This window comes from Fundulus heteroclitus, unplaced genomic scaffold (assembly GCF_011125445.2).
Source record: "Fundulus heteroclitus isolate FHET01 unplaced genomic scaffold, MU-UCD_Fhet_4.1 scaffold_55, whole genome shotgun sequence".
In the NCBI taxonomy this organism is placed as follows: domain Eukaryota; kingdom Metazoa; phylum Chordata; class Actinopteri; order Cyprinodontiformes; family Fundulidae; genus Fundulus; species Fundulus heteroclitus.
In genome coordinates, this window is record NW_023396978.1 from 168323 (window position 1) to 181318 (window position 12996).

A 12996-nucleotide genomic window follows, 5' to 3' on the forward strand; every position below is an offset into this window, starting at 1 on the left:
CGCTACATGCATACTCAACATGAGGGATTGCTGCAAAGTCGATGTCATATTGCAAAAGTCTACACTCTTTCAGGTGAATTCTGCTGGTCAATGACTCAGTTTCCTTAGATAAAAAACGTTTTAACCAATCTCTGTAAGATTTGATCGATTTGACTTTGTAAACTACCTTGAGATGACATGTGTTGTGAATTGGCAATATATAAAAAAATGTAATTGAATTTCATTTTGTGTCTGTGTTTTGACCATTTTCTTGTTGTTTATTCATCTTCTTAAGGTCTTAACTCTCAGTTAATTTTCCTGTGTTCATTATTTTTTGGAAGGTGTTTCCATATTAGTTCATTCCTTTGTTTAGTTTCTTAGTTTATTGGTGTGTTCTGTTATTCAAACATTTGGATTTATTTCTCTTAGATCACTGTCAGTCTTTCCGTCTTGGTTAAATAGTTTCCTTCAGTTAGTTCATCTAAATTTGTGTTAATCAGACTTCCTCACCCTCTCCCTGCTTTCCTTCTGCCACAGCTTCTCCACATTATCCCCTGATTATATAGGAGCAAGTGGAAAGGCATACAGGCGATCAATGAATACAACACGCCCTCACCCCCGGTGGGTGAAGTTGATGCTGACTTTCTTAACGGACTAAATAACTTCTTAGGGAGGTTTGAGGCACTAAACAGCACTCCAGCAGTGAAAGCTGTTCCCCATTAGGAAGAGGAGGTCCTCCGCCTTAACACTGCCGACGTGTGGAAGACTTTGAGGAGAGTCAACCCCCGGAAGGCCCCAGGTCCCGACAACATACCTGGGCGGGTGCTCAAGGAGTGTGCAGGTCAGCTGGCTGGTGTCCTCACAGACATTTTTAACACCTCACTTGAACAAGCCACAGTGCCAGCATGCTTTAAGTCTGCCTCCATCATTCCGGTGCCGAAGAAACCTCAAGTCACCTGTTTCAACGACTACAAGCCTGTTGCACTGACTCCCATCATGATGAAGTGCTTTGAAAGGCTGGTAAAGGAACACATCGTCTCCAGCCATCCCCCAACATTCGACCCGTTCCAGTTTGCCTACCGACGGAACCGGTCCACTGACGACGCCATCTCCTCCACTCTTCATCTGAGCCTGGCACAACAGTGGTGGGCCTGATCAGAGATGACAACGACCGGGACTACAGAGAGGAGGTGGAGCAGCTGATGGGCTGGTGCAGAGACAACAACCTGACCCTGAACGTGGAGAAGACGAAGGAGATCATCGTCGACTTCAGGAAGAACCGGCCCCACCACGCTCCACTGCTCATCAACAGCTCAGCTGTGGAGGTGGTCAGCAGCACCAAATTCCTGGGGGTGCACATCAAGGACAACCTCAGCTGGTCTGTGAACACCATGTCATTGGTGAAGAGGGCACAGAAGCGCTTGTACTTCCTGCGGAGGATGAGGAGAGCCCACCTGCCCCCGCCCATCCTCAAGACCTTCTACAGAAGCACCATAGAGAGCATTCTGATCAGCTGTCTCTCTGTGTGGTGTGGGGGCTGCAATGCCTCCGACTGGAGGAACGTGATGAGAGTGGTGAGGACAGCAGAAGAGATCATCGGGGCTCCTCTTCCCTCCATTAAGGACATTTCATCTGAGCGCTGCGTGTCCCGAGCCTGTAACATCATCAGGGACCCCTCACACCCCCACCATGGACTGTTCTCCCTGCTGCCCTCTGGGAAGAGGTTCCGCAGCATCCGCTGCAGGTCCACCAGGTTCTGCAAAACATTTTTCCATGTGGCCATCAGACTGTTGAACTGATTGTCATTGTCCTATGCTGGATCCTCCTGTTACGCTGTCTGTTTCTCTGCCCGTGCTCAATGTCTTGGTCTCCTTGCAACTTCTGTAAGTTCTCAATTTTATTATTAAAACTATCACTATGCTCATCCCATGCTCCTGTCTGTACTTTGGTCCTACTCCAAACCCACACTTGACACGACGTTAACCTCAACCCGTCCACTGAATGTTATGTGCAACTTCCTTCTGTTTTGTTGTTGTGGCAGGAAACCTAAAATGGGTCATGTGGCTTAGAGCGGCACTCAAGGTCACATGACCATTTCAGCAATGGATCTGACCCTCTCAAGTTACAGGGGTGTAAAAGCCACAGGTTAATTTCAAACACCAGATGTTGTTTTGGACTTTGCAGAAAGTGCATAGAGATGGGGAAAAGGTGTCCAGTCCCAAGGTTTTTGTAAAAGAGGCCATTGACAGCATGATGGGTACAAACTGTAGTCCAGCTACCACAGCCTGATAGCTTACTACTTCATCGGGTCTCCCAGCAGCCAGCACAGCAGGATGGAGCTGGGTGTAAGTTGGAGGTGTATCCCTTCTCTCCTTGAAAGGATCCATAAGCAGCAAGTACAGTGGAGACCAGTATTTATGTGGAAGAGAGCGACCATGGCATGAACTGATAGTTGCCAGAGTTGATGAATTGATTCTGGATTCATATTCTTCATGATCAAGCCATGTTGGTGCACTTATGCCACACATGTTTTACAATGCTGCAATCACTCAGTGCAACAATAAGCTTTTTACTTTATAACGCAATCTTCATCCAAGTGAAGAGGAACTTAGTGCCATGAGTGATGTTATGCTTCAAACAATCTGCCAAACGTCCTGACTCCTCCAGATGTCAGGAACATTGTGGCCAAGCAACTCTTTCAACAGAACTGATCTACTGGAAAATGAAGCACGAAGTAGGTTAACTTCAGGAATTTAACCATTAGCAAAATGTAACTTTGATGCTGTGATTATTAATCAGTATACTGAGACGTCATGTATTGTTGGGATGATAATAATGAAAAATGAGGGGAAAAAAAGATATCTGCCAGTTCTCCTGTTTCTTTGTGTCTCCTCTTACACTCTGTGTGACTTCATTAAAATCTGAATGGAGAATGAAAAGTTTAAACTGTAGTTAAAAGTCAAAGAGGTACAGACTTGCTCTGTCTTTCAGGCTACTCTGATTACAGCCAGCCATCCAATCAGTCATTATAAATGTGACATGTAAAAACCTTTCTCTCTGGGCCAAGTGAAGCTCAGTTGGAGGATTTCCCAACACACGCTACGGGCGGGGGCAAGGAGCTGCAAGATAGATGAGACTTAAGTGGTGACTTGTCTTTGGATGTTACTACAGAAACTCTGATCTTCTGCTGTTGGCATGTAGCTGCCTGTTTGCCGTTGCAAACAGGCAGTTTTGTCTCCTGATGAGGTTAAATATATTTACAGTATGAGGTCAACATTTCCAATGTTTGATTGCTATTTGTAAAATAAATTAAAATTAAATATGCATGATTCCACTTCTTCCACTTCCCTACTATACTATTATGCTGGTCTACCATATAAAATCTCAATAAAAAACATACATGTATGACTGTGAAATGACAAAATGTAGAAAAGTTCAAGTGGAATGAATGCAACAGTATATCTGTCTGTCCTTTTTGTAACAGAATATAATGTGTGACAAAAAAGGTTAAAACACAAAAAGAATGAAACATCAAACTTAAATGTATGAAAGCTCTATTATCCTAAAACTGTGTCTGGTGTTAAATGGTCATGATTCTTACAAGAACATCGCTGTTTGTCTTGAAGACAAGCCGGGGAGCATCCTGAGTAAAGACGTGCCGGGGTAATTTCCCTCCAAGGCTGCCGTCGTCTCTCGTCTGAGGAGGGGGAGGAGAAATAATGGCTACTTTTTAAGGATGGACAAATAAAACAGGTGAACAGAGGCAACAAAAAAAGAAGAAATTCAAAGCAAGAGTGACATAAAAGAAACTGAAATGATGATTAGAAAAGTTGTTTGACAATCTAATTGAACGTGCAGACATGCATGTGCAGATGTTTAGTTCATTGGAACACAAGTTTAAATTCTTACACTCATTTATTTGAAGTTAAAGGGCAGCTTCAAAAGATGTTTAGTGATGTATTCACACAGTGGCTGGCAAAAGTATTCATAGTCCTCAAACCTTTGCTCATTTTGCCATATTACAACCATAAAATTGAAAAACTGCAATCATGCTGTGAGGATGCTTCTCTTGAGGAGGAAGAGAGAAGCTAGAGTTACGACAAAGATGGATGGAGCTAAATAGGGGCAATCCTGGGGCTGCCAAAGGACGTGGGTAGATTGGGGGGGGGGGGGGGGGGGGGTCCAACAATGATGAACGGCCCAGTCAAAGTCCAGTGTGGCAAACTGAGCTTGAGCTTCATTCATTTCAAGCACAAAGTACACTACAAGTGCCTTTCTGCAACTTATTGACCAAAGAGGGCTGAAAAACAAATGCACATGACGTTAAACATATAAATATATGTGTCTAAAATGTTCTAAACGGAGTACTTTAAATGTGCATTAAATGATATGCCAGTATCCCAGATGATTATTTTCATGCCACCTGGACCTGCACACCTGTTCACCTATCCTGGACGTCAACGACTGAAAAACTCTCCACCATTTTGAGCTGCAGAGCTTCACCAAATAAATAGATAGATAGATCCACTCCTTGGTTCTCTAACTGTTGCCAAGAAAACTATTCTTCTCAACTGGAAATTAGAGAAATCGTTACACTCCAACATCTGGACAAACCTTCTGGCTGAATATATGCATCTGCAATGCATTACATTCAGGCAAAAAGACAACATAGCTCGTTGTATCAATATTTAGAAACCCTTTTTGCCAAAACTAAAAAAGGTTAAACCAATAGCCCGCGTTAACATTTGATTAAGTAATGCCATATTCATCATTTATTTTATTTATTTTTACTGAAGTTCCTGTTCTGTGATGGACTGATGACCTGTCCGTTGTGAACCCCACCTCTTGCCCAATGACCGCTGGAGATAGACGGCAACAACCCTTCAAGGGTAGTCGGATATAGACAGTAGATGGATGGGTGGATATTATTAATACAGAATAATTTATTTACCTATTGTAAGTATTATTAAACCACTTTCTGAATACTGACTATTTAGAAGGTGTGTGTGTGTGTGTGTGTGGGGGGGGGGGGGGGGGGGGTGATGTGGGACCTCCAGAGTGGTCCTGGACCTCTGCTCAGTGTCCCATCCCTCCTACTGTGATCCAACTAATGACTTTGCTTTTTAATGCATCCCGTTAGGGAACAAAAACCAAAACAAAAGAATAAGGAAGAAACAAATTGATTAAAAAAGTATAATACTTATAAAGGCTAGGATAACCATGGTTTAAGTGGGATTTGCCTTGCACTTTCCTATGTTTTTTTAATAAATGTCACACGATCAGGACTGTCAAAAGTATAAAAGGCTTTTAATATAACAACAAAAGAAGTGGTAAGGTGTGTCTTGACCAACATTGGTTGAATTGGTGCCTCTGGATTGGGGGATACTTGAAGTGTGCCCTGGGGCATCTGCGCTGCACCCTCCATGCCTTTGGCTGCCTTCTCTGAGGTCGATAGTTTCAAGTGGTTAAAAAGGAGGTCACAATTTAATAAAACCATCCATTCACTCCCCATTTACTCATTTACCCATTTTTTACCTGTCATTTTGTTTGCAACTTATACTTTAAAAGTATATAGCCACGTTATATGCTTATAAAAAAGACCAAAACCGTTTGATCGTGATAAAATAAAGTTATATACATCAAGCATCCATCCTGATAGTGTTTAGATGGTACTTTTTGTGGATATAAATAGCCCCAGGAATTGGCGCTATGACCAGATATAAACAGATGTGGCGCCATCCACCAGCAGTATCGTAGAACTATGCCGATTGGCTTAATTGATAAATAAAAATTAAATAATGCCGTACTAATCCTGACCCTCTGAAATGCCTTGCAGTAAAGCAGCAGCTCGCCTTGATCTAACACCAACTGTTGTTAATTGTATACGCCGATGTACAGCAACGTTAAGAGCCTCATATCAGAACATTTACTCACGTTAGTCAACTATGCGGTCACATCTGAGCAATTGGCAGGTTTAGCGTCTGTTTCAGTTCATACTGTATTCATAGCAACGTTCCAGTCTTTTCCCTCTTGGAATATATTTTTTATATGCCGTTTTTCCCCCCCCTGGACCTTGGACCATTCTGAATTGTTTCACTGGGAGATGCTAATAGCCATTAGCCGCTTCCTTGTTTTATTCCCTGCTGCGCATGCGCAGTGTTGTACTTCCTCTGTTATTAGAAATAAACACGAAAGGCTTTATTTACTAACAAAACGAAAAACGCCAAAATAATAACTAATACGCCAGTGATAATCTTTCGTAAAAACGTTGTATGCAACCAGAGTCAAATAACGTGGCTATGCACCTTTAACTTTGCCTGCAAGGTGATATTGTTGCGATATTTGTGCGTTCGCAAACACACAAGAATGAATCTAGTCCTAGAGAAGCAACCCAGCATGAGTCGGCCAATCACGTTGCAGTATTAGAGTTTTAAGCCAAGACATACAGCTGTGACCAAAGCAAGAGCTGACGAGCCCACAGCTGGACCAACATAAACATGGCAGGGAAGGACGGATGAGTATCTACTGCTATCACATCTGTTTTGTCAGAATCCATGATTCCATCTTTGAACAAGAAGAAGTGCCTTGACCAGCTTAACTTGTGGTTTCTCATGATGCCTGCTGCTTACATTTTCATTTGATACTAAAAGCGACTTTTGGTAGGCGGGCACTAGTTGTTGCTTTGTCCAATCAGCTCAGCTGAAGGTCCCTCCTTTCCGTGAATGGACTCAATGAAAGCAGTTCCACATTGATAATGTGCAGGACTGAACCGACAGTGCTACACGATATCAATCTGGCTTGCCAGGTTACTTTATAATGGCACTATTATAATTGTATTGTATATTATATTATCATTATTATTAATAACATTATTTATATTACTTTTACTGAACTGACAAAGTGGATCAGGACATTTTATCATCTCAGCGAGATCATTTTGTTTGGGTGAATTGACCTGCTGACAGGATGCAGTGCTTTTGGCTCCTCAGACTTAAAGGTATAGTAGTTTTTCGGCTTCGAGTTCTGAGAAGATGATCTTATCTATTGGTTGTCCCACATGCCAATCATCGTGCGTGAATGTTCCTTGCTAGTTTCTTCTAGTGTTTATGTATGTAGTTAGCTTCGGTGTTAGCTGTTAATTGTCGCTCCGCTGCTCTCACCCTATACTTTGAATATAGCTGAGAGCCGCAAGAAACAAACACGTTTAAGAGAAGAAGAGGAAGGCCTCAGTAGAAAGAAATGAGACCAGAGTGGATTTCGGAGATTTTTTAATACGATCCCCCTGAGGAGCGGAAGAGCAGGTATGACGGTTTTGCACATGCGCAATTATTCAAAAAGGCATTTGGCCGTTTCTTACTTACATTTCCAGAAAAAAATCATCATCCACTCTACCTTTAATTTATTCATATTCTTGCACAATTTGTTACATTTTTTTGTCTGTTCACCTCTTCTTGCTGGATTAGTTTGTCTTGTTTACCCCACAATAGGAAAAGAACATGCCAGTATCAAATGAATGTTATATGATAAATCTGCCCAAACACTTCAGCTGTGTCATTTCAATGAGTATCTTATTGCAGCACGAAAACAATCCTTACAAACTCCGATTCCTGCAGGAAAATGAGCCTCCCGCACTCTGAATATTTCCTTATGCACAGTGTGAAAACTGAGGAACTCTGTTATGTCAGGTGTGGGTAACTTTGCTTCAAAGATGTTCCCAGAGAAGCTTTGCTGTTTTTTTTTTTAATTTAACAAATGAAATCCCCTTTTATATAGAACAAAGCAACGTGTGATATAATTGGGTCATAACGTGCAGCCAAGGGCCACTGAAATGAAGACTTTACAGCTATTATTATAGATGTATATTGTTAAGTACGGGCCCCTAAAGGTGTATTTTTCATTGCAGCTACTGAAAGGTCAAACCCTTGGTGACACAATGTTCCCTTTAATGTTGTCCCTAAAAACTTTGATTTGTCAGGGGGTGACTACATCACTTGTCTGTCGTTTCATTTGTTCTGGAAACAGCGTAAATTAATAAATAACTGGAGGCTAATCTAATTGGTGAAGGGCTCTACAGACTCCAGAGAGGTAAATGGACATTAACCAGGCGAAAACCTGACACACTGACAGCGATCGAAAGATGCAGCATTGTGCTATTATTCAGCCTCCAGTTTGTGCTCTGACCCTCTGGCCCCGCTCCAGCTCATTTGCATATTGTACTAATGAGGTGTTGGCACCGTGAACACGACTCAAGGCTCACAAAAAGCCACACAAAGACAGACGTAGATGGATAGACAGATATGCAGTGTAATTTTAATAAAGCTGTGATGAATAAACATCTTTATTTAGAAATAAAGAAGAAAGGAATGTTAACATACAACAAATATTACTATTATTCAGAGCAAACAAAGGTGAATAAAGAAAAAGTGAATAACGGTGGGTAAAACAGTCCAACAAAGCTAAATGGCTGTTGTCAAGTGCTAAAAATGCTAAAAATGCTTACTGTTCCACCCATCCATCCATCCATCCATCCATCCATCCATCCATCCATCCATCCATCCATCCATCCATCCATCCATCCATCCATCCATCCATCCATCCATCCATCCATCCATCCATCCATCCATCCACCCATAGTTCCAAATACAGGCAAGTGAAGCACCCCTCTGTTGGTGCTGTGTTTCTGAGGGGATGATAGGCCTGCTGTCAATGCCCTGTCCTCCATCTGGGATCGCATACTCGTCCAGGTGTGCGTGCCCATCAGCTGCCAAAAATAACCACTCTTCTCCCCCAAAAAAAAAAAAAGAACAGAGAAAAAGGGATGATGAAATCTAAAATCAGAAAGCCAATATGGGTGCCCAGAGTGCACACTTGAGCTGATGTCAAACCATGAAGAAAGTCCATTCTGTGAGATAAATAACAAGAGGGAAAATAAACCACATGAAATACTGAATACATTTATATATACTGCTCCGGTTTTTCCTCAGCGTTGTACTTTTTTTTTTCCCTCCGTGATGTTTGACATTGCACAGTTTGTACTGGATAGCTGTTGCCGCTGCTGCACAAAAGTCTCTAATTTTCGTATACTGCTCAAAAACATAAAGGGAACACTTAATGCAACTCCAAGTAAACCAAACTTCTGTGAAATCAAACTGTCCACTTAAGCATCAACACTGACTGACAATCCATTGCACCTGCTGTTGTACAGATGGAATTGAAATTCAAAGGAAACCACAGACCACTTTTCAGTTCCTCTGCTTTCTGGCTGATGTTTTGGTCTCTTTTGAAGGCTGGCGGTGCTTTCACTCTAGTGGTAGCATGAGACGGAGTCTACAACCCACACAAGTGGCTCAGGCAGTGCAGCTCATCCAGGATGGTACATCAATGGGAGCTGTGTCTGTCAGCGTAGTGTCCAGAACATGGAAGCACTACCAGGAGACAGGCCAGTACATCAGGAGGCGTGGAGGAGGCTGCAGGAGGGAGACCATCCTGCAGCAGGACCGCTACTTCCACCTTTGTGCAAGGAGGAACAGGAGGAGCTCTGCCAGAGCGTGCATGTGTCTGCTCAAACGATGAGAAACAGACTCAATGAGGGTGGTGTGAGAGCCTGACGTTGGGGGTTATGCATACAGCCCAACACCGTGCAGGATGTTTGGATTTGCCAGAGAACACCAAGATTGGCAAATTCGTCACTGGCGCCCTGTGCTCTTCACAGATGAATGCAGGTTCACACTGAGTACATATGACAGACGTGTCAGAGACTGGAGACGCCGTGGAGAACGTTCTGCTGCTGCAACATCCTCCAGTATGACCGGTTTGGCAGTGGGTCAGTGATGGTGTGGGGTGGCATTTCTTTGGGGGGCCGCACAGCCCTCTGTGTGCTCGCCAGAGGTAGTCTGACTGCCATTAGCTACAGAGATGAGATCCTGAGACCCAATGTGAGACAATATGCTGGTGTGGTTGGTCCTGGGTTCCTCTTAATGCAAGACAATGCTAGACCTCATGTGGCTGGACTGTGTCAGCAGTTCCTGCAAGACGAAGGCATCGATGCTATGGACTGGACGGCCGTTCCCCAGACCTGAATCCAACTGAACACATCTGGGACTTCATGTCTCGATCCATCCACCAATGCCACACTGCACCACAGACTAACCAGGAGTTGGTGGATGCGTTAGTCCAGGTCTGGGAGGAGATACCTCAGGAGACCATCCACCACCTCATCAGGATCATGCCCAGGCGTTGTAGGGAGATCATACACACTGAGACTCATTTAGACCTATTTTAAGGACATTACATCAAAGTTGGATTCACCTGTAGTGTGTTTTTCCGCTTTAATTTTGAGTGTGGCTCCAAATCCAGACCTCCATGGGTTAATACATTTGATTTCCATTGATAAATTTTGTGTGATTTAGTTGTCAGTACATTAAACTATGTAAAGAACAAGTATTTAATAAGAATATTTCATTCATTCAGATCCAGGATGTGTTATTTTAGTGTTCCCCTTACTTTTTGGAGCAGATTCTCTTGTCATCTTTAGCAGCTGTCTTGATCAATTGTTTTTCAGGCATTCTGAAGGTCGTTCAAATATTTTCTTTGGACTTTGGCAACTTAAATCTGACCTGGTAATCGTTCAGGCATAAAAAGTCTGCAAAACTCAAACAACACAAGCTTGCAAAAAGTAATTACTGCTGCCATAACAAGTACTCTGGTAAAAAAAAAAAAAAATCTAAAAAAGGTTTTCACAGACTTTATCTGCAGTGCAAGTTAAAGAAACATCACAAAGCCATCCAAGTTCATGTTTACTTTTACAGTCGCCATATCTTGTTAGTTGAAGTTACTTTTTTCTTTATTTGAGCTAGATCGCTGGCAGCTATGAGATAATCACCTTCCTCTTTGTGCCCTGCAGCGGAGTAAGGCAGGCCTGCAGGCTTCCCAAGCTCCAGCGAGCCTCCGCTGCAATGTGCAGACACTCTACAGTCTTCATCACGTGCACAGAAAAATCCACTCACACGAGGCACTTATAGAGACACACTCTGATAGATGCCAATGTCTCTCTCATACATTTCTCCCTCTGTGGCAGCTGATGGAAAACCATGGAGGGCGGAGGAGCAGCGAGGCAGGTTTGTGAGCATGTTGGGGGTGATGTGACATTTCTGGGCTGACATGAAGCGACACTCTGCCCCCTCGTGCCTGGAGCGAGCTCTCGGGGAAAGACACTGATGGAGGTCTGGGGTCTCATAGGAAAAGGAGGGGGGGGGGAGGTTTCATGGTGTGAACAAGAAAAGAAAAGTGTGTGCAGCAGCAGAAACAACCTGCGAACTGAAGTCTTCTCATGACATGCTTTTAAATGTTCCCCTTTTCTTAAATAGATCACGATGGAAAAAAAACAAAAAAAAAAGATTGTTTTTACCGGGATGGCATTTAAAGAAGAAAACAAAATAATCTACAGTAAAAAAAACTAAAACCCAATTGCTCGGAAAAGAAGATTAATGAAGTTATTGCAGCAGGAACAGGCAACATTTCACCACAGTTGAGCTTTGCAGCAAAGCAGAACCCTGCAAAAGCTTTTGAAATACAACTCCGTTTCATAAGAGCACCTTCCGTGTTTATTGCTACCCAGGTAAAGCTGTGTGAAAGCCCCTTAAAATAAATTCCTCTTTTATTGCAGTGCTGTAACCTCGCACAGAAAGTTTAAGAAAAATCCACCCTCCAGCTTTACTACCTATTCAAAACTAATTTTACTATCTACTCTACCATGTCCAAAAAAACAGCAAAATTTATGTAAGTGAAGCATTTTTTTTAAATATACCTTTTTTTAATAGTTAATTACATTGAGTAGGAACATATGTTTAGTGATTCATGTCTAATTGTTTTCCTAATTGTAAACATGACATGATACACAGGTCTATTTCTATATGTCACTCTTCAAAAAGGCAAAGACAAGATAGTAAAGCAGATCTGAGCTAATCTTCACAAGTCATTTTAGTCATCTAAAATTACCCATATCTACAGTCTACAATCTGCAGTATTAATTAAATGTTTAGATTAATCTAAACTATGACCAACGAAGCTCGAGGATGAGACAAGTTTATCTTGCCACCCAACGTTGAAAGAAGGATGGTAAGGAATCTCCTACGTTTGCTGTTAGAGAACTGCCGGGAAAACGGCTTTTATATACTATCAACATATACGTAAACAGGTGGGTATGGAGTAGAAAAATAATAAATTATATGGGGGAAAAAACTCAGATCCATTAAGTATAGTGGAGAATCCGTAACGCTGTGGGTCTGTGTTTTCCAAAGGCCCTTAGAGCCTTGTTAGAGAGCACGGTATCAAGAACTATAAGCCTACAACAAGCAACCTTATAAGAGTTATTACAAAGTATTAACAGTAGTGGAGCAAATTACTGTGGCACTAGCACTTTTGTTAAAAAATAATGTGAAATTTTTACACATGGAATAAACTTATTCAAAATAAAAGTCAAATTCTTTTTTTTCATTTTTCAGTGTGAGAATATGCTTCTGTAATAAAAGATGTATATCGTCTCATGCTTAACCAGATCTTTATCAGGGGTACCAATAAATGTCAAAGGTTCTGCGGTTGCTTCCAAAACGATACGGCCAAAACCCAGCATGATGAATAAAAGGATGGAAAGCAGAGGGATTTTACCGTGGCCAATGAGTTGAGAAGCATCCCCCCACCCCAACAAACTCTCATTAGGTTGTTACTTAGGAAAAACTCGGGGGTTTGGGGGGGGGGGGGTCACTAGTCCTTCACAGAGCAACGGGTAATACCTAGATACAGACACTCATACCTTTGGGCAAACAGTCATGAACCCACGCATGTATGGGAAAAACAAGAAAGATCTCAAGCTGGGATTCAAACCCAAGACCTTCTTGCTGCAAGGCAACAATGCTGCCAACTGTGGCACTCTGCACCCCTGCTATTACAACCCAGGATTTACTAATGAACATAAATATTTAATAAAATGGACATAAAATGTCAATTAATTAAGCTAAT

At 42.2% G+C, this 12996-nt stretch overlaps 1 protein-coding gene across 4 annotated transcripts in view; it reads right to left on the reverse strand.

The window, feature by feature from the left end:
• Positions 1-12996, reverse strand: part of sobpa (sine oculis binding protein homolog (Drosophila) a) — an 88788-nt gene that overhangs the window by 19188 nt on the left and 56604 nt on the right. For 2 of the 4 annotated variants that reach the window (XM_012861550.3, XM_021315935.2), the window contains one exon: positions 3581-3676. The exons of the other annotated variants lie outside the window; for them this stretch is intronic. In XM_012861550.3, coding sequence (XP_012717004.2) covers positions 3581-3676 — 96 coding nt within the window. The remainder of the gene's footprint in view (positions 1-3580; positions 3677-12996) is intronic. 4 annotated transcript variants of the gene reach the window in all.